Source organism: Rhinopithecus bieti, unplaced genomic scaffold (genome assembly GCF_001698545.2).
Source record: "Rhinopithecus bieti isolate Rb0 unplaced genomic scaffold, ASM169854v2 scaffold_35859, whole genome shotgun sequence".
Classification (NCBI taxonomy): Eukaryota; Metazoa; Chordata; class Mammalia; order Primates; family Cercopithecidae; genus Rhinopithecus; species Rhinopithecus bieti.
In genome coordinates this window covers 494604-516905 of record NW_016814962.1, presented here as the reverse complement: position 1 = coordinate 516905, position 22302 = coordinate 494604, and the positions used below count along the sequence as shown (strand labels likewise).

The 22302-nt window shown below is 55.2% G+C and overlaps 1 protein-coding gene across 1 annotated transcript in view; it reads right to left on the bottom strand.

Annotated features, from left to right (window-relative positions):
* Window positions 1-22302, bottom strand: part of PACS2 (phosphofurin acidic cluster sorting protein 2) — a 77597-nt gene that overhangs the window by 32923 nt on the left and 22372 nt on the right. The window contains 3 exon segments of the mRNA XM_017852832.1: window positions 10678-10803; window positions 13973-14062; window positions 17212-17299. Of these exon segments, the coding sequence (XP_017708321.1) occupies window positions 10678-10803; window positions 13973-14062; window positions 17212-17299 (304 nt within the window).

The window sequence follows — 22302 nt, the reverse complement described above, 5'->3', positions numbered from 1 at the left end:
GGCCATCTGTGCTCTAGAAGCCGCCTTTTGGGACTATTGGTTCACATCCAGATGTTAGGATTTTATAGACCAGATTTATTTATTTATTATTTTTTTGAGACGGAGTCTCACTCTGTGGCCCAGGCTAGAGTACAATGGCGTGATCTTGGCTCACTGCAACTTCCGCCTCCTGGGTTCAAGCGATTCTCTTGCTCCAGCTTCCCGAGTACCTGGGATTACGGGCGTCCGCCAGCATGCCCAGCTAAGTTTTTTATTTTTAGTAGAAATGGGGTTTCACCACGTTTGTCAGGATGGTCTCAAACTCCTGATCTCAAACGATCTGCCCGCCTCGGCCTCCCAAAGATTACAGGCGTGAGCCACCACGCCCGGCCGACCAGGTTTATTTTTATTGTGGGGTCCTGATTTGGGCTGCTAATTCTTCAGTTAATCAAAGTAAAAAAAAGTTCAGAAGTTTACATCTGCCCTCACCTTCATTTCAGAAAATTACAAAGGGTAGCTGGCAGCTTCTGCCAACACTCGCACCCACTGCTGATACCCTTGTGCCCACATACTCGCCGGGGCACACGCAGCCTCACGTACTTGGAGGCTGCTGTTGTCCGGGCCCCCAGCACCCTGAGTCGCCTTCTCAGAGTGACGTCTCACGTGGCAGGATCTCAGTGTCACGCAGGAGTGAGAACCTGTAAGCTCAGAAGCCCTTGTTCAGAAACGCTGAGTCCCTGCTGGGCATCCCAATACAATGAGCTCAGTGGGGAGGGGACTGCTGGGACGGGGTCCTGGAGGAATCAGGTGGGGCTCAGGCGGCGCTACACCTGCTCACACCACCTTCCACGGGGCTCAGAGGGGTCCGGGCCCTTTTTCTCCCAAGAAAACCCTGCTCACTTCCTCCTTCAGGTGGGAGGGCAGAAAGGAACGGGGCCTCTTGACAAAGATGCTTTTGCTGGGATCCCTGCAGCTAGCTGTAATGGGAATGCTCTGCTGGGCCCGCAGCGGGCCAGGGGCAGGTTGTGGAGTAGCCCCCGCTCCTCTCAGCCTGTCGTCGACCTTTATGTGAACACTATTTTGATATCTGCATGCCCTGGAAGTCCCAGGCCCCATGCTCCGGGCTGCCCGTTCCCCTCCTCCTGACAATGCTCCTTGATGCGTGCGTCCTCCTGGCAAGGGGCCAACCACCCCTGAGCTCGGCACTCCCCAGGGCTGCTGCTGGCTGGCCGGCAGGTCACTGTCCTGGACTGTGGTCATTCCCACTCCTGCCCCTGCTGACCCTGAGACCACCCTCCTGGGTTAGTCCAGCAGATGCTCTTTGGATGCTCAGTGATCCTCAACAAAGGGCTGGAGCTGCCTCACCAAGGAGGGTGGCCCCAGGGCCCAGCTCCCTCTGCCCCTGACCCTGACAGGCTGCTCCCTCTTCCATTTTCAAATAGATTTGAGTGACATGGAAAATTGAGGCCGGGCACAATGGCTCATACCTGTCATCCTAGCACTTTGGGAGGTCTAGGCAGGTGGATGGCTTGAGCTCAGGAGTTTGAGACCAGCCTGGGCAACATGGCGAAACTGTCTCTACCAAAAACTATAAAAAATTAGTCGGGCATGGTGGCGCGCACCTGCAGTCCCAGCTACTGGGGGACTGAGGTGGGAGGATTGCTTGGGCCCAGGGGCTTGAGGCTGCAGTGAGCCAAGATCACACCACTGCACTCCAGCCTGGGTGACAAAGACCCTGTCTCAAAAAAAGAAAGAAAGAAAATTGCTCAGGACGTCACACTTAATTGTACAAATAGTATAATACAAATTTTGCGAAAACAAATAGTCATGCACCACGTAATGACAGAGGTATGTCCTGAGACATGCATGGTGAGGAGACCTCATCATCTTGCCAACATCACAGCATGCAAACCTGGGTGGTGCCGCCCACCACGCGCCCAGGCTGCAGCCCTCACTCCACTGTGCTCTGCCGTACTGCGCTTTGCAGATCTTTTGTTTCTCACAGTGAAGGCTTTTGGCAACCCCGCACCAAGCAAGTCTAACGGCGCCACTTAACCAACCGCAAGCGCTCACTTTGTGTCTGTGTCACATTTTGGTAATTCTCCCAATATTTCAAAACTCTCACTATTATTAAATCTGTATGGTGATCTGTGATCCGTGAGCTACGGTGTGACTGCTGCGATTGCTTTGGGGCACCACGAACATCACCCATGTGAGACGGGGAACTGAATCAGTGGATGTGGAATCAGTGCATTCTGGCTGCTCAGCCCACCGGCCATCCCCCGTGTCTCTGTCTCTCCTCGGGCCTCTCTCTTCCAAGACACAACAATACGGAAATTAGGCTAATTACTAACTCTACAATGGCCCCTAAGTGTTCAAGTGAAAGGAAGGGTTGCACATCCCTTTCAATGAGAACCTAGAAATGACTGAGTTTAGTGAGGAAGTCATGTCAGAGGCCAGATGGTGAAGGCGAGGCCTCTTATACTAAATCACCAAGCAGTGAATGCAAAGAGAAAGTTCCTGAGGGAAGGAAAAGTGCAGCTCCAGTGAACACAGGAGTGAGAATCAGCAAAGCAGCAGTCTCAGTGCTGATGTGGACAGAGTGAGTGGCCGGGATGGAAGATGGAACCAGACAACACTCCCTTAAGCCAAAGCCTCATCTGGAGCAAGGCCCTGACTCCCTTCACCTCTATGAAGGCTGAGAGGTGAGGAGTGTGCAGAAGAAGATTGGAGCTGGCAGAAGTTGGTTCATGAGGTTTTAGGAAAGCAGCCGTCTCTGTAACATAGAAATGCAACGTGAAGCAGCAAGTGCTGATGGAAAAGCTGCAGCGAGTTCTCCAGAAGATCCAGCTCAGATCATTGACAAAGGTGGCTACACTAAACAACAGATTTTCAACGTAGAAGACACAGCCTTCCATCGGAAAAAGGTACCATCTAGGACTTTCATAGCTAGAGAGGAGAAGTTGATTAGCCACCACACCCGGCCCATTCTTTTTTTTGAGACGGATTCTCACTCTTGTTGCCCAGGCTGGAGTGCAATGGCATGATCTCAGCTCACCGCAACCTCTGCCTCCTGGGTTCAAGTGATTCTCCCGCCTTAGCCTCCTGAGTAGCTAGAATTACAGGCATACACTACCATGCCCAGCTAATTTCGTGTTTTTAGTAGAGACGGGGTTTCTCCATGTTGGTCAGGCTGGTCTCGAGCTCCTGACCTTAGGTGATCCGCCCACCTCAGCCTCCCAAAGTGCTAAGATTACAGGTGTGAGCCATCACGCCCAGCCCACTAATTTTTTTAATGTTTTGAGACAGAGTCTCACTCTTATTGCCCAGGCTGGAATGCATTAGTGTAATCTCAGCTCACTGTAACCTCCGCCTCCTGGGTTCAACCTATTCTCCTGCCTCAGCCTCCTGAGTAGCTGGGATTACAGGCGCCCACCACCATGCCTGGCTAATTTTTGTTTTTAGTAGAGACAGGGTTTCACCATGTTGGCCAGGCTGGTCTCGAACTCCTGACCTCAGGTGATCCACCCGCGTTGGCCTCCCAAATGATGGCATTACAGGCGTGAGCCACTGTGCCCAGCCTTTTGTGTGTGTGTGTGTGTGTGTGTGTTTAGCAGAGACAGCGTTTCACCATATTGGCCAGGCTGGTTTAGAACTCCTGACCTCAAACGATCTGCCCACCTTGGCCTCCCAAAGTGCTGTGATCACAGGCGTGAAGCACGGTGCCTGGCCTGGATTCACCATTCCTGATGCCATGAAGAACATTTGTGATTCATGGGAAGAGGCTGAGATATCAACATTGACAGGAATTTGGGAGAAGAGGATTCCAACTCTCTCATGGATGGCTTTGAGGGGTTCAAGGCTTCAGTGTAGGAAGGAACTACACATGTGACGGAAATAGCAAGAGAACTGGAATTCGAAGCAGAGCCTGAGGATGGGACTGAATCGCTGCAGTCTCACGAAGAAACTTCAGCTGATAAGAAGCAGCTTCTTACGGATGAGCAAGGAAAGTGCTTTATTATTATTTTTTTAATTTATTTTTTTTGAGACGGAGTCTCGCTCTGTCACCCAGACTGAAGTACAGTGGCGCGATCTCAGCTCACTGCAAGCTCCGCCTCCTGGGCTCACGCCATTCTCCTGCCTCAGCCTCCCGAACAGCTGGGACTACAGGCGCCCGCCACCACGCCCGGCTAATTTTTGTATTTTTAGTAGAGACGGGGTTTCACCATGTTAGCCAGGATGGTCTCGATCTCCTGACCTTGTGATCCACCCGCCTCGGCCTCCCCAAGCGCTGGGATTACAGGTGTGAGCTACTGCGCCCTGCCAAAAGTGGTTTCTTTCTTTTTTTTTTTTTTTTTTTTGAGATGGAGTCTCGCTCTGGTCGCCCCAGGCTGGAGTGCAGTGGCCGGTGATCTCCAGGGTCACTGCAAAGCATCCCACCTCCTGGGTTTACGCCATTCTCCTGCCTCAGCCTCCCAAGTTAGCTGGGACTACAGGCGCCCGCCACTCGCCCGGCTAGTTTTCTTGATTTATTAAGTAGAGAGGGTTTCCACTGTGGTTAGCCAGGATGGTCTCGATTCCTGACCTCATGATCACGCCCACCTCCTGGCCTTCCAAAGAGTTGGGATTACAGGGATTGAGCCACCCGCCCAGCCGTCAAAAGTGGTTTCTTGAGATGGGAACCTGCTCCTGGTGAGGATGCTGTGGACACCTGTGGAATGGCAACACAGGACTTAGATGATCCATCAACTGGGTTAGAAAGCAGCAACAGGGGTTGAGAGGGACTGACTCTATTCTGAAATAATGTGGGTTTAAAATGGCACTGAACAGCACCGCATTGCTACAGAGACAATAAATTTTGTGAAAAGAAGAGGTCAAATGATGCAGGAAACTTCTTTGTTGTCTTGTTTAGAAACTGCCACAGGTTACCCCAGCTTCGCAACCCCAACACCCTGATAGGTCAGAGCCATCCACACTGAGGAGACCCCCACCAGCCAAAACGGTTACCAACTCCCTGAAGGGTCAGATGTATTTGTCAGCTTTTCTTTTTCCTTTTCTTTTTGATGATGGAGTCTCAACTCTGTCACCAGGCTGAGTGCAGAGGCATGATCTCTGCGTCACTGCAACCTCTGCCCCCGGGTTAAAGTGATTCTTCCTGTCTCAGTATCCTAGTAGCTGGGGATTACAGGCGTGAGCCACGATGGGCCTGGCTAATTTTTTTTTTTTTTTTTTTTTTTTTGAGACGGAGTCTCGCTTCTGTGGCCCAGGGCTGGAGTGCAGTGGCCTATCTCGCTCACTGCAAGCTCCGCCTCCGGGTTCACGCCATTCTCCTGCCTTAGCTCCCAAGTAGCTGGGTACTAACAGGCGCCCACCACCTTGTCTGGCTAGTTTTTTGTATTTTTAGTAGAGACGGGGGTTTCCACCAGTTAGCCAGGATGGTCTCGCATCTCCTAATGACTCGTGATCCGCCGCCTCGGCTCCCAAAGTGCTGGATCACAGCTTGAGCCACCGCGCCGCTCGGACCTGTATTTTTAGTAGAGGACAACGTTTCACCATATTGGCCAAACCAGTTTCGAACTCCTGGACCTCAGGTGATCTGCCCGCCTTGCCCCGCCAAAGTGCTGGGATTACAGGCATGAGCGCAGCCCGGGCCTTTAGCAAATATTTTAAATCATGTTGTATGTATATTTTTTGACATATGCTTATTATACACTTAACAGATACAGTACCATGTAAACATAACTTTTTTTTTTTTTGAGACGGATCTCGCTCTGTCGCCCAGGCTAGAATGCAGTGGCGGATCTCACTAACTGCAAGCTCCGCCGACTCCCAGGTTATGCCATTCTCCCGCCTCAGCCTCCTAGAAGCGGGAACTACAGGCGCCTGCCCCCACACCCGAGCTAGTTTCTTTTTGTATTTTCATAGAGACAGGGGTTTCACCTATGTTCGCAGGATGGTCTCGATCTTCTGGACCTCGTTATCTGCCCGCCCTCGGGACCTCTCAATCAGGGATTACAGGCGGGCTACCACACCCAGCCTAAACACTAACTTTTAATGCACTGAAAAACCACAAAATTGTGTGACTCGCTTTATTTCAATATTCTTTTTTTACAGGGGTGGGCCTAGAACTGAACACAACAAGGTATCGGTGCCAAGGTCGGCCGTACGAGAGACAGACTCACGGGCTCTAGGCCACAATCCTGTAAAGCATGTGGCTGTACTGAAACTGCAGGCAATTGTACACTCGGTAGGGATTTACGTGTCTAAACACATTCAACACAGAAAAAGTAGGCTGGGCAATGGGGGCTCATGCTTGAAATACCACCACTTTGGGGTCCCAGATGGGCAGATCAATTGAGGTCATAGGAGTTCAAGACCCAGCCTGCGATAATGTGAGTGAAACCTGTCTCTACTAAAAATACAAAAATTAGCTGAGTGTGTACGAGCACCTGTAATCCCAACCACTCGGGAGGTCTGAGGCAGGAAGCATCACTTGAACCCAGGGAAGGTGGACGTTGCAGTGAGCCGAGATCGTGCACTGCTACTGCCCTATAGCGTAGTGCAAAGTAGACTATGTCACGAAAAAATTTAAAAACAAAAAACAAAAAAGCACAGTTACAGGCCGGGCGCGGTGGGCTCAAGCCTGTAATCCCAGGCACTTTGGAGGAGGGCCGGAGACGGGATCACGAGGTCAGGAGAGTCGAGACCATCCTGGCAACCCACAGTGAAACCCCATCTCTACTAAAATACAAAAACTAGCCGGGCGAGGTGGCGGGGCCGTAGTCCAGCTAACTTGGGAGGCTGAGGCAGCGAGAATGGCGTAACCGGGAGGCGGGAGGCTGGCAATAAGCTGAGGATCGGCCACTGCACTCCAGCCTGGGTGACAGAGTGGAGACTCCATCCAAAAAAAAAAAAAAAAAAAAAAAAAAAATAGCACAGAAAATAAAGCATAAAAAGTTAAGTGGTGCCTGTGAACAGGGCACTGATACCCGCAGAGCCGTGGGCTTGGAGGTCGCTCAGACGAGCTGGTGGGTGAGTGAGTGAGCGAAGGCCTGGGGACATCGCCATGCACTACTGATGTAGGGGTGGGGTGCGTGTGGCCAGGCCAGGACACTACTTGAGCCACACTGAATTATATAGTGATAATGTTAACTGTGCTATGGTGTTTAAAATGGCTTACCACGTCACTCAGGAGATAGGAAGTGTCCAGTGCCATCGTGTTCTTCACAGGGCCACCATGGAGCCATCGTATTCTCATGGGGCCCCCATGGACGGCACAGGCCTATGCCTGATGGGCTGTCATCAGCAGCCTGTGGCCGTGCCAGACCACTCAGAGAGAAACTGAAGGGGATCCAGCATGCAAACGGTTCAGGGTGACGCTCCAATTCTATCCTTAACCCTGAAGGTCTTCCTGTGTCCCACCGTGAGCTTCCTGTCCCTCACAGGTGCCCTTGGGCTGGACCTGGCCCAAGTGGCACGTGCAGCTTGTTGGGCGAGGAGCCATGAGAGGGGAGCCCAGGCTGTGCAAAGAAGCAATGGCGCTCCCCAGCCACCATCGCACTCCCAGGTCACCCCTATGCCTGGTCATGGGTCTGTCAACCTTCCTGTCTTGTCAAGGAGCCCACAGGCCCCAGCCTCAGACAATGGCCACCAGCTAGCACGCCTGCATCCCCCAGGCTGGGGCCTCGGCGTGGTCTGGCCACATGCACGCCCACCCCTACACACTCCCTCTATGGGTGCTGGGGTGAGTGCCGAGAGCCACACCATAGGAGAAGCCCCACGTCTGTCCCCATCGCACGCCTGCCTCTGCAGAGCTGCCTCTGAGAGGGACCGCCCGTAGTCAGCTCAACCTTCCTGAGAGGTGGCAGGCAGAGGCGTGTGCCAAGCAGGCCCTGGGGCTGTGGTCACTCCTGATGGTCTCAGCCAGAACTGCTGGTCAGCCTGCAGACCTAAGCCGCCCCACGCTGGTGTTTAGTTCATGGCACCTGTGAGGCCCGGTCCCTACCCTGGGCCACCTTGGATTCCACTTCCTCAGCCTCAGAGTGAGGGCTGGACAGGCCAGGGCTCTGGGCTCAACTCACTCAAAACGAGCACACGGTGAGGGCAGGGATATGATGTGGCAGGGCCCAGGCTGCTCCCAGTCCCTCCTGCCCCGAGTGTGCACCCATTTGAAGGGAGGTGACACCTGTGCCCCCACGGCCATCGCCTTCTGCTCTCCCCACAGCCCGGAGGCCCTGGGCAGGTGCCCCCCGCATCCTCTCCCACCACACTCTCAGCCCTGGCCTCGAGTCCACCCAATGGCCCACCTCACCCCATACTGTGCCCTCAAGGACCCTTCCCTCCAGCCGAGCACTACTCTCAAATGCATGGCGCCAGCCTCACCAACACCCCACTCTCACAACAGTCCCTATGGCAGCACCCATGCCCTCACCCCCGCCTCAGTCGTGCAGTCTCGGAGCCACCAAGCCCCCATGGCACAGCTGCCTGAGCCCACCTGGTGAGAGCCCCCACCTCCGCCACCTGCGTCCTCTGTGCCCACGGGGCTGTCCTGCCTCCGCAATCTCCCGCGCTCACACTCTCAACAAGCCAGCAACGCTCACAGGTGGGAGCCAGCCCCAAAGGCGGCAGGACACAGTGAGCCCATGAGCCGCCCTGGTGCTCGGGGACACATGGGAGGGCCCAACTAGGTTCTGGGGCCAGGCCGCCAGTGGAAGGTGGAAGGACGCCCTGAGGACCTGGAGGAGCTGGTGGAGGGGAGAGCGAGGAGCAGGCAGACGACTTCGGCTTTGGAAGCCACAGGTGCAGGGCGAGGGAGCCTTGGGGTGGGGCCACAGGCTCAGGGGCAGGGCACTGGGACTACATCCAGGGGTGGGGCTTTTCTTCCAAGAGTGAAGAACAAGCAGCAGGCGATGTGGCTGGTGTGGCCTGGGGTGGGGGAAGGTTGCTCCAGCCTCTCCCCAGGGATCAGCAGGGGACAGCCCAAGGCTGGGAGAGCAGGCGAGGGAGGGGCCTGGGAGCAGAGGCTAGCGTTCAGGGCAAGGACGCCCAACACAGAAGCGCCAGCGCTGAGAGGGGTGCCAGCGCGGAGAAGGGCAGGGAGGAGTGGCCTGGGGCACTGCGGTGCAGGCAGGGCTGGCAGCCCAGGAGCCTCAGCACTGAGAGATGTGGGCGGAGCAGCCTGGGGGCGGGAGTTCACAGGGACTGGCAGGGATCCGCAGGACATCACCTGCATGGCTAATGGGAAACAGAGCCTGCATGACCTCCCCATGGTGCCCGGACCCTCCTGCTCCACAGGAAGCATGCGGCAGCTCCCAGGAGGCTCTCAGGGCCCAGAGAGCATCCTTGAGCCACCTGTTCACCCATCGCTGAGCCTGCAGGAGGGAGGCTGGGATGACAGGCAGCTCCAGGCCACCAGAGGGGTCCCAGGGCCCTGGGAAATGCAGCCTGGAGGCCTGGTCCACCCATGCCATCCGTGGTTTGCCAAAGGAACCCGGAAGACTGCAAGGCTTGTCTGAGGCCATGTGGCGGCACAGAGAAGTGAGGCCTTGGGACGCCACTGCTGCTTCCTGTACCGTCCACGCTCCCATCTCCCGGGGCAGTGGGGAGGGCTGAGCCCAGAGTGACGCTTGGCGCTTGTCCTGGATGCGTAAGAGGGGGTGTGTGATGAGCCGGGGACCTAGCACTTGACCTGGGAGACAGGAGGCCTGCAGGCTCCAGGGGGGTGTGGGGAACCAGCTACAAGTGGGCACCCCCACTGTCCTAGCCCCAAGCCCCAGGAGCAGGGGGACCCAGCGGGACGAAGAGGGGCTGGGGGGCTCTGGCAGCTCCGGCTCCCAATGAGGGGCTGCCCTGGCTGACCTTCCCGGGCCCCAGGCAGGCAGCGACACATGCCCTAAGCACCACTCACGCCGCAGCCCCTTGACCCCTGGACACAGGCCCACGGTGGGGAAAGTTCTGAAGCCAAAGAGACAAACGGGTCTGGGGCCCTGGGCTGCCCCTTCTCCCAGAGCCAATCTCGCAGCCCCAAAAGGGTCCATGAGAAAGTCCGAGGCCTCAGCCTGGGGTGTCTCCTCCCACGCCCCCACACCCACCACGGCCTCCTCGGAACGCTGGGTCCTCTGGAACAAGGTGGGCTGCTGCTTGGCTGCTTCTTTTCCTTTTGAGGTACTTCCCCTTCCTTCCCCTCAAGGGAACTCCAGCCACCCCCTCTGACCTCTGGGTGTTGCCCCCGCCCTGCTCAGGTATGGTCGGTAGCCCCTGCATGGAGCTGACGCCTGTCCTGCTCCTCCTGCTCAGCCAATCCTGGGCCAGAGCACGTGCTGAGCAGGACATGGACATGAACCCATCACAGGAGGCACCCGCAGTGCGGGGACGGCGGCGATTCCTCCACGGAAAGGACTCCAGAGCAGCCCGACCCAAAACCCAGCCTCCCCTGAAGGGCAGGACAGGCTCATTAGAGGGGAGTGCACAGGGCTGAAGGCATGTGGGGAGCCACGCTGGGTGGCAAGGGAAGGTCAGAGAGGAAGCACCACCTGGGGCCATACCCCGCCCTTATGGCGGAGCCCAGCCGCCAGGCTCCGCTCATCATTTTCATGGGATCCCTGGACATCTGGACCCGGGAGAGACATCTTCCACGGGCAAATGCTCTGGCGCCCAGGTGGCCAGCCTGACGCAGGCCACGCCAGTCGGCGCACTCACCTCAGCCATGCTGATGGAGCCCACGGCCAGTGTCTTGTAGCCCAGGATGGTTCTGTTCTTATAGCGCTTTCTGCGCTGCAGCATGATCTGAAGCTTGTTGCCTTCCCTCTTCAAGAAGTGAGGATACTGTGGGCACAAGTGTGAGTGGCAGCTGAGGGTGTACCGGGGCCCCAGGCAGCATCACGGCCTCTGATGGCCCGGTCACTCTGCAGCCTGCAGCCAGGCCAACCTGCTGCTCACGCAGTCAGAAGGGCACCCACAGACGGGCCCCCAAGTTCACTCCAGGGGCACGCTGGTCCCCAGGGCCCTTCCTTTGCCCAACACAACTGAGAGTGAGCCAGTCGCTAGGGCTCAGGCCCCAAGGGCCCCACTCCACGCTAACGGTCTCGGCGGGCGGACGAGGACTATGTGCTGCAGGGTCCGGGATAGCTGAGCGCGCCTGCGGACAGTCGGCAACAGCACGGCGGCTCACGTGCCTGAGGCCATCAGCAAGGTGTGACCCAGGATGCTTTAACGCAAGGGGCACACAGGGTGGGGAGGGCTCTCCCTCCAAGGCCCCCTGTGCACCCAACTTGCCTGCATGTCTCACCACAGGCTCCCTGTACAGCAGGGCTCCAGCAAGCTGATGTTCACAAGTATCTCTTAGATACAGATAAAAATCAGTTTAAATACTTCGGGGAAGATGAGGCTGTTCACCACTCTAACTGCAGTGGCGCTGACATGTCCGTGCACACCTGTCAAAACCCACTGAACCACGCACTTAAAAAAGGAGCACTCGGCCGGGCGTGGTGGCTCACACCTGTAATCTCAGCACTTGGGAGGCCAAGCCAGGTGGATCACCTAAGGTAGGGAGTTCAAGACCACCCTAGCCAACATGGTGAAACCCCATCTCTACAAAATACAAACATTAGCTGGGCATGGTGGCAGGCACCTGTAATCCCAACTGCTCAGGAGGCTGAGGCAGGAGAATCACTTGAACCCGGGAGGTGGAGGTTACAGTGAGCCGAAATCACACCACTGCACTCCAGCCTGGGCGACAGAGTGAGACTCTGTCTCAAAAAAAAAAAAAAAAAAAAAAACCATCATACACTCTGGAAATGGAAATTATCCTTCCATAAGCCTGACTCCTCAAAACAGAAAAAAAACTCAACTCCAAAACTCAACTGCAACACCCCAGCTGCTGTGTAACCAGCTGGGGCTTCAGAACTAGGTCCAAGCCCAGCAAGTCCCTACGAAGCCCCAGCCCAGCTCACACACTTACACTGAGAAAAGAGGGCTTCTAATGAATTTGGAATGAATGGACATGCATACACTATTAATCTTAAAGCAAGTATATTAAGCCAGAAGAAAATACACCTGCAAAACTTACACAATATCGATCTCCTAACAACGAAGCAATTATCTCTTAGATACAGATAAAAATCAGTTTAAATACTTCGGGGAAGATGAGGCTGTTCACCACTCTAACTGCAGTGGCGCTGACATGTCCGTGCACACCTGTCAAAACCCACTGAACCACGCACTTAAAAAAGGAGCACTCGGCCGGGCGTGGTGGCTCACACCTGTAATCTCAGCACTTGGGAGGCCAAGCCAGGTGGATCACCTAAGGTAGGGAGTTCAAGACCACCCTAGCCAACATGGTGAAACCCCATCTCTACAAAAATACAAACATTAGCTGGGCATGGTGGCAGGCACCTGTAATCCCAACTGCTCAGGAGGCTGAGGCAGGAGAATCACTTGAACCCGGGAGGTGGAGGTTACAGTGAGCCGAAATCACACCACTGCACTCCAGCCTGGGCGACAGAGTGAGACTCTGTCTCAAAAAAAAAAAAAAAAAAAAAAACCAAAAAACCCCTGGAAAAGGAAAATTTTCCTTCCAAAACCCCACCCCCCAAAAAAAAAAAAAAAAAAAAACCATCATACACTCTGGAAATGGAAATTATCCTTCCATAAGCCTGACTCCTCAAAACAGAAAAAAAACTCAACTCCAAAACTCAACTGCAACACCCCAGCTGCTGTGTAACCAGCTGGGGCTTCAGAACTAGGTCCAAGCCCAGCAAGTCCCTACGAAGCCCCAGCCCAGCTCACACACTTACACTGAGAAAAGAGGGCTTCTAATGAATTTGGAATGAATGGACATGCATACACTATTAATCTTAAAGCAAGTATATTAAGCCAGAAGAAAATACACCTGCAAAACTTACACAATATCGATCTCCTAACAACGAAGCAAAGAGATAACAAAGGCAGGGTGTGTGGTCATCCCGGCCAACCTGGGGCTGCCCTGGGCCGGCCCTCCAGCCAACACCCTGGACAGTCCAGGGGAGGCTTCTCTGCTCCATTCCAGGGTGGGTCTCGGAGGCACCCAGAGCCAGGCAACACTGAGTGGACAGGCCCTGTTAACTGCTGGGCGCAGCCAGAGACTCCAGGGGCTCTGAACTTCAATACTGACGTTCCACATATTTTCCCTACCTTTTTAAATGGAAGAGCAAAAGAGCCTGGACTCGATAAGTGGTTTTTTTCCCCCCTCATTATTACATTCTCTTTCTTCTTCTTCTTCTTTTTTTTTTCTTTCTGAGACGGAGTCTCACTCTGTCCCCCAGGCTGGAGTGCTATGGCATGATCTTGGCTCGCTGCAACCGACCTCGACCTCCTGGGTTCAAGTGATTCTCCTGACACCTGCCTCGGCCTCCCAAAGTGCTGGGATTACAGGCGTGAGCCACCACACCCGGCCTACATTCTCTTTATCGTAGATAAGGAATGAAAAACTAGGCCGGGTGTGGTGGCTCACACCTGTAATCCCAGCACTTTGGGAGGCCGAGGCAGGTAGGAGTTCGAGACCAGCCTTGCTGACATGGTGAAACCCTGTTTCAACTAAAGATACAAAAATTAGCCAGGCGTGGTGGCGAGTGCCTGTAATCCCAGCTGCTCCGGAGCCTGAGGCAGGAGAATCGCTTGAACCTGGGAGGTGGAGGTTGCGGTGAGTTGAGATTGCACCAGCCTGGGTGACAAGGAGAGACTCCATCTCAAAAAAACAAACAGACAGACAAAAAGAAAAGAAAAGAAAAACTCAACCTAATAAACCAAAGCAAATTTTCTAATCATTTAAGAATAAACCATAATCAACAGAAGATCTGCAGTAACACAGGACACTGGTGGCAATTATGAGACAAATGCTCTCACCCTAGCAGACAGTGACGAGGGGGGCCCGTCACCCCAGGGGACGGTGACAAGGGGGGCCCATCACCCCAGGGGACAGTGATGAGGGTGTCCTCGCCACTGGTGAAAGACTCACCTGCAGGGAGAAGGTCAGGGCCAGGTCTGTCTCCACTTGTCCACTGGGGGGCAGCACAATCTCATGGGACCGCAGGATCCGTTTGGAGCCCTGTGATTAAGCAAGACCCGTTCTAGTTCAAAGGACTGCATCTCAGAAGGACACAAGGCAAAGATGCCATGACTCCTGCACCTAAAACTGGCAGGATTGCAGTCCTGCAGTCTGGGGGTAGTAGGCACAGGCTGGGATAATTCTCAGAGGTGCCCCGGCATCTTTCCCAAGAAGCTTAAAAACATCGAGAGCCTTTGGCCCACAGGTTCCACCTCCAGGAACCTGCCCTAAGACATGAGACAGAAGCCAGGAGTGGTTCCTGCTAAAGTTAACACGATCACAAAACAGATTCCACGATCAGATGCAGCAGCACCTGACTGCGCTGCCCAAGTCTGCCTGGCAGAACAAATCTGGGAGGCACCAAGCCTCTTCTGGTTTTGGTTTTGAGAGACAGGTCTCGCTGTGTTGCTCAGGCTGGACTTGAGCTCCTGGGCTCAAGCAATCCTCCTGCCTCAGCCTCCTAAGTAGCTCAGCCTACAGGTGTGTGCCCCCATGCTTCGCTTAAAGCATTTTTTTATTTTTCATTTTTTTTGAGACAGGGTCTCACTCTGTCACCCAGGCTGTAGTGCAGTGGCTCGGTCTCAACTCACTACAGCCTTGACCTCCCAGGCTCAGGCAATCCTCCAGCCTCAGCCTTCCTAGTACCTGGGACTACAGACATGACCACCACACACACACACAAAAAAATACAATAATTTTGGTATTTTGTTAAGAGACAAGGATTAGTCATGCTGCCCAGACTGGTCTCCAACTCCTGAGCTCAAGCAATCCACCCTCCTCGGCCTCTCAAAGTGCTGGGATTACAGGCATGAGCCACTGTGCCTAGCCTAAAGCATTTTCTTTTTCTTTTTTTTTTTTTTGAGACGGAGTCTTGCTCTGCCACCCAGGCTGGAGTGCAGTGGCCGGATCTCAGCTCACTGCAAGCTCCGCCTCCCGGGTTTACGCCATTCTCCTGCCTCAGCCTCCCGAGTAGCTGGGACTACAGGCACCCGCCTCGTCGCCCGGCTAGTTTTTTTTGTATTTTAGTAGAGACGGGGTTTCACCATATTAGCCAGGATGGTCTCGATCTCCTGACCTCGTGATCCGCCCGTCTCGGCCTCCCAAAATGCTGGGATGACAGGCGTGAGCCACCGCGCCCGGCCTGAAGCATTTTCTAAAAAGAAGAATGATCGGGGCTGACTGGTCCTCTCCGAGAATAAAATATACAGAGATACGATACTTAAAATATGGAGAAGCTGTCACAAAAAGGAGAGTAGTAGAAGCCTAGATGTAGGTGCAGGAAATGCATGATCACCTGAAAACAGTTTATACCCAGTGATCACGCTTCAGGCCAGCAGGAGACATCATACACACCTATGCTAAATGGATAACGAGTCATTTGGATGAAAGACAACAGGACCCCAACAGCAAACTTTATATCCAAATAGATTCCTAATGGATTGAACGTGCTTATTGCACTGTTTTACATGGGACCATCCCGACAAGGATGAGCTCAGGGACCTCGTGCTCCGAGAAACAAGCAGCCACTGTGGGGTCCCAGGCACGAGGCTCCCAGAGGCCGGCGCGCAGGCCACAGTGGATGAGAGGTGCCAGGCGGCTGGAGGGCGGGAGGTCCAGGACAGACAATGGGAGCCCGGGGACAGCCCAGGTTCGGGTGGGAGCAGCGGGCCCTCAGGACAGGTGCGGGTGGCCCGCATGGCCATATTCGGGCTCCATGAGACGCCCGTCAGGAGCTCTGGTCCTACCCTTGCGCTGGGGCCTCGGGTGCAGTGCGGCAGGAGGCAGCGCGGCTCTCCTCGGCCAGCCTCCTGCCCCCTCTCCTCGCCCCAGGTGCCCTGCGTTGTGGTCTGGGTGCAGTGCGGCAGGAGGCAGCGCGGCTCTCCTCGGCCAGCCTCCTGCCCCCTCTCCTCGCCCCAGGGCCAGCCTCCTGCCCCTCTCCTCGCCCCAGGCGCCCTGCGTTGTGGTCTGGGTGCAGTGCGGCAGGAGGCAGCGCGGCTCTCCTCAGCCAGCCTCCTGCCCCCTCTCCTCGCCCCAGGGCCAGCCTCCTGCCCCCTCTCCTCGCCCCAGGGCCAGCCTCCCGTCCCCTCTCCTCGCCCCAGGCGCCCTGCGTTGTGGTCTGGGCTCTCCCTGCTCTACCCCTTGACCCCTCAGAGGTGTCCCCCGCAAATGTGCTCTGCATCGGGTCCCTCTTAGCAGCCCCCTCAGAGGAACTGCAGGGACCCAGCTGTGTCAGGAAAAGGAAAGTGCGTGCCGCCAGCCGGGGAGGCGAAGGTGCCCACCAGAGAAGGCTGAGGGGCAGGTGGGGCCGCAGAACCAGGCTCCCCCCACAGGGGCCTGGGTGGAGAGGATACCCCAAGAGAAGCGGGCGAGGATCTGGGGGAGATCAAGGGAGGCCAAGGGCCACGTGGCTGCTGAGCTGGGGTGGGCAGGGAGGGCATGGGCAGCCAGTCCATGGGGTACACAGAGGGGCTAGAGAGGTGGGGCTCTGAGGGGCCCTGGGGCCAAGCTCTCAGTCAGGACACAGGCTGGGGCAGGACCAGAGACAGGCAGAGGGAGGAATGGGGCCAAGGAATAGGGTCAGTGTGGGGTAGGGCCCCATGCCAGAGGTTAGAGGTCTATCCTAAGGAAGAGGCGGGCCCTGGGCCAGGCATGGGGAAGATGCCAGCACGGCCCCTGTGCAACAGCTACTTGTTCAAAGCCTTCGAGAGGTCACAGGACCCACTAGGGTCAGGAGAGAGGCCCTGGCACCTGGGGCTGGGAGTTCTGGCTAGGCCCTCACCTCCCAGAGTGCCCTCCACCCCACAGAAAGTGGGCAGGAAGTGGGTGCTGAGTGCAGCAGGGAAGCCCTGGCTCCAGGTGCTTGGGGCCCGTCCATCACTGTGAGGTGACCCGAGGGCACCTCTGCCCTGGGAAGGCTCCATGCATGTGACCTCCGCATCCCAGAAGGCTGGGTCTGCCTCCCTTGTGCGGGACGGGACTGGACCCAGGAGCATCCTGTCATTCCCAGGCCCCCTGCCTCCCGGAGATGGCATGGGCTGCCCGCTGTTTTGGCACAGGGCCCCACGCTGGTGCACTGCCTGACTCGTCTCCCAGGCACATGGAAAGCCTACACAGCACCCAGCCACGGCCAGGGGCACAAGGGGCCTCACCTGCATCTTGACAGCGATCACCACGGAGATCAGCTCCTTCTCCAGCTCCTTGAAGACCACCAGCTTCTTCAGAGTCAGGCTGCACAACCTGCAAGGCAACGCACAGCTCAGCCTCAGGACTCCGTCCTCTCCTCAGAACATGACCCTGCGCCGTCCCAACACTGCGTCACCCTGGGAGTCTGCACCCTGGGGTACAGGGCAGGGTATGACTGCCTGGGCGGCCCCAGGACCTCACAGGGCTCCCTATGACTGCCTGGACGGCCCCAGGATGTCACGGGGCTCCAAGACATCACTCCGGCTGTCCCTGCACATGGCAGGTGCCCCTCAGCATCCAGTGGCTGCCGGGCCAGAGGTCTCATCTCCTGAAGGCCCCTGAGGGTTAGCCTCCCTCCCATGGAACTCACTCAGTGTGGGCCTGTGGCCAGGCAAGTAGGAGGGATGATGGACCACAAAGAGAAGGTCTGAGAGTCCTGAGCCAGCTCCCAGCTGTGAGAGCACAGGCCTCCCTCTCCCACGGCCCCAGGCCCAGCCTCCCCCAGTCCTGCCCACCCCAGGCCCCCCTGCCCATGGCTGGGATACGCTTTCCCCAACCTTCCTTCTGTTCATTTCACCTCCGCCATTCTGTCCTGAGGCCACAGGAGTCCTGGAGACGCCAGGGACAGTCTGAAGGACACACCCACAGTGACCAGGGCTCTATCCCTGGGGAGTGGAAGGGTGTAGACCCAACCCTCCACTCTGCCTAGTGGTGCCCCGTGTGAACACGCATCTCCCCAGGGCATCTGCTGTACACACGCCAGGGCCCCAAATCCTTCCAGTGAAGATGCCCAAACCAGCCCCCACCGCCTGAAGGTGTGTGGGTACAACGCCCGCACTGGCAAGCTTTCCAGAAACTTTGGCACAGCTGTCTTTGAAGCTTGGCTCATTTTTCTTCTTGCTCAGGACAGTGGAAGGGTGAAGGCACCACCGTCCAGGCAGGGATGGCACTGCCTGCCCCACCTGGCTTCAGGCTCCAAGACCAACAAGTTCTGAGTGGCTGTGTCTGTGCTGAGGACACTTTCCCTTGGGGAAGTCTGGACTTGTGGCACCCACCTCCTGGGCTGGTGCTTGGCCCTCAAAGTATGAATGTAAAACACCAGAACAGGCACCGGACACAGCTAGGCCACGGAACGCAGCACCCACAGTGGCTGCCACGTGCTTCTGTCTCCACTCCTGGGCATTGGGTGTGGACATGGCGGTGGGAAGGCAGGCCCTTCCGGCACACATCCCTGCACCCAGCAGCGGGAGCACTGGCTGGATACAACCTGTGTATGACTGCCTGGGCGGCCCCAGGACGTCATGGGGCTTCCTGAGCACCTGTCAACCCATTTGTAAAATGGAGACCACGGAGACCCCACTCCCATCCTGGATGCTCAGGTGATGATGGCGATACCGTCTACACTCCACTGAGCTGAGAGAAATCAAGGGGCAGACACCAGAGCTCCCTGGGTGGGACGCGCCTGACTCGACAGCAGGGCAGCAGGTGGCAGGTGCAACGGGGACAGCGGACGGTGGGCAGTAGGGGAGCCGTGCAGGCGGGGGTGGGGAAGACATGCGGGCAGGCGGTCGGGGAGCCGTGCAGGGGGTGGAGGAGCCGTGCAGGTGGTGGGGGAGCTGTGCAGGCGGGGGTGGGGAAGACATGCGGGCAAGCGGTGGGGAGCCGGGCAGGTGGGGGGGGAGCTGTGCAGGCGGTGGGGAGCCGTGCAGGCGATGGGGGAACCGTGCAGGCGGGGGTGGGGAAGACATGCGGGCAGGCGGTGGGGAGCAGCGGTGCAGGCAGGGGTAAGGGAGCCGTGCAGGCAGGGCCACGGGGTGCTCTCTGCAGACAGAGCTGCAGACGCGAGCAGGGCCTGACGGCCACCAAAGTCACCAGCCGGGCTGTGTGATCCTGCATGGGACCAAGTCATGCACAGGGTGGCCTGTTCCAAACAAGATCGGGTCAGTGTAGCTCACAGAGCACAGGACTGACCCAGAAACGAGTCTGCTTTCCAACACCAGGAGACGGACCTACCCAGGTCAGATGTTTTATTTTTCTGAGTCCCAAGTCAGATGATTTTAAGTCCAGCTTTTTAGGTAAGCAGGCATGGAGCTTAAACGATGCGCGTGACGAGCCTGTCTACTACAGACATCGCTGTCAGAGTCCTTCCAGTCATTTTCGAGCTGCGGTCAGACCGTCCACTGTCGCCCATCAGTGTCTGTGTGCACAAGGTGTACTCCGAGGCCACCGGTGAGCTTTGAAGTCATTCTCATACTCAGTATATCATAAAATAAGTCAGGCATTAAGTCAGTCTCCTAGGACTTGGCAGAAGCACTGAACGGCCTGGCCTGAGGGGGCACTCCTCCAGCAGGGACCCTCGCCCTGGCTCCACCCCACCCCACTGGGGCTGCCCAGATTCCCATAGACTCTCTCTTACTGAACAAAATGCAAGAGGAAAAAAGATAGAGGAGACAGACAAAGCGAGAGGTGACATGAACCAAGACAGACCATATGCTGGGTCACACCACAAATCCTTCACAAACACAAAAGAACTGATATCATACAAAGAACACGTTCTCTGACCAAAATGGCATTAGACTAGCAATCTATCACAGAAAGATGGTGGGGAAATTCACAACTGCTTGGGAAACTAACAAACATGGCCCTCAATAACCTATGGATCAAAGGAAGTCTCAAAGGAAATCAGAGAACACTCTGAATGGCACGGAAATGAAAACGTAGCATGTCACATCTGCCAGGTGCAGCTAAAGCAGTGCTGAAATGAGAATTTATAGCATTAAGTGCTTATGTCAGAAAAGAAAACAGATTCAAATACACAATCTAAAGATTCCTTTTTTTTTTTTTTCTGAGACGGAGTCTCGTTCTGTCGCCCAGGCTGGAGTGCAATGGCGCGATCTCGGCTCACTGCAAGCTCTGCCTCCTGGGTTCACGCCATTCTCCTGCCTCAGCCTCCTGAGTAGCTGGGACCACAGGCGCCCACCACCACGCCTGGCTAATTTTTTGTATTTTTAGTAGAGACGGGGTTTCACCATGTTAGCCAGGGTGGTCTCGATCTCTTGACCTTGTGATCCACCCGCCTCGGCCTCCCAAAGTGCTGGGATTACAGGCGTGAGCCACCATGCCCAGCCAGATTCCATCTGTTTTGAGATGGAGTCTCGCTGTGTCTCCATCTCCAGGCTGGAGTGCAGTGGCACGATCTCGGCTCACTGCAACCTCCACCTCCCAGGTTCAAGCGATTACAGGCGTGTACTACCATGCCCAGCTAATTTTTTATATTTTTGGTAGAGACAGGATTTCACCATGTTGGCCAGGCTGGTCTCGAACTCCTGACCTCAGGTGATCCACCCACCTCAGCCTCCCAAAGTGCTGGGATTACTGGGCCACTGCGCCCAGCCCTAAATTTCCATCTTAAGAAACTAGAAGAGCATATTAAACCCCAAGTAAGCAAAAGGAAGGACATTAAAATGATAAAGAGGAACAACTAAACTGAAAATAGATAAACAATTAATAAAACCAAATGCTAGTTCTTTGGGAAGATGAATAAAATTCGTAATACCTCGGCCGGGTGCGGTGGCTCAAGCCTGTAATCCCAGCACTTTGGGAGGCCGAGACGGGCGGATCACGAGGTCAGGAGATCGAGACCATCCTGGCTAACACGGTGAAACCCCGTCTCTACTAAAAAATACAAAAAACTAGCCAGGCGAGGTGGCGGCGCCTGTAGTCCCAGCTACTCGGGAGGCTGAGGCAGGAGAATGGCGTAAACCCGGGAGGCGGAGCTTGCAGTGAGCTGAGATCCGGCCACTGCACTCCAGCCTGGGCGACAGAGCGAGACTCCGTCTCAAAAAAAAAAAAAAAAAAAAAAAATTCATAATACCTCTCTACCCAAACAAAGAAGAAAGTAGACAAAAGTTGCCATTATCAGAAGTACAAGAAGGAAAGAACGATAGACCTTACAGACTACTGGAAAATACTATGAACCACTTCACGAATAAAAATTTGACTACTTTGATAAAATGTACCGATTTTCGTTAATTTTCATTTCCCTAGAAAGCCACAAACTACTAAAACTCACCATGATGAAACAGATAGCTGGTATACTCCTATACCTATTAAATAAATTGAATTAATAGTTTGAAAATTTCTGGGCTGGGCGCAGTGGCTCATACCTGTAATCCCAGCACTTTAGGAGGCCAAGGTGGGCGGATCACTTGAGGTCGGGAGTTCGAGACCAGCCTGGTCAACATGGTGAAACCCCGTCTCTACTAAAAATACAAAATTAGACAGGCATGGTGGCGCATGCCTGTAATTCCAGCTACTCAGGAGGCTGAGGCAGGAGAATCGCTTGAACCGGGGAGGCAGAGGTTGCAGTGAGCCGAGATTGTACCACTGCACTCCACTTTGGGAGACAGAGTGAGACTGTGTCTCAAAAACAAATTAATTAATTAATAATTAATTAAATCTTCCAAAAAAAAAAAAAACCTCCAGGCAAATTCAACCGTATATTAAAAGCAGAGGCAGGGCAGGGTGGCTCATGCCTGTAATCCCAGCACTTTGGGAAGCTGAGGTGGGTGGATCACTTGAGCCCAGGAGTTTGAGATCAGCCAGGGTACACAGGGAGACCCTGTCTTTACACAAAATACAAAAATTAGCCAAGTACGGCAGCACACATCTGCAGTCTCAGCTGCAGGTTGCCCAGGCCTGGTCTCGAACTCCTGGCCTCGAGTGATCCGCCTACCTCGGCCTCCCAAAGTGCTGGGATTACAGGTATGACCCACCATGCCCGGCTGCAGATCACATATTTGACACAAATTTTATCCAGAATATGTAAATATATGAACTCTCAGAACTCAACAATATGAAAACAAACAACCTAATAAAAAGTGAGAAAATTAGTGGGCGTGGTGGCGGGCGCCTATAATCCCAGCTACTCCAGAGGCTGAGGCAGGGGAATTGCTTGAACCAGGGAGGTGAAGGTTGCAGTGAGCTGAGGTTGCGCCACTGCACTCCAGCCTGGTTGACAGAGCAAGACTCCACCTCATAAAAAAAAAAAAAAGTGG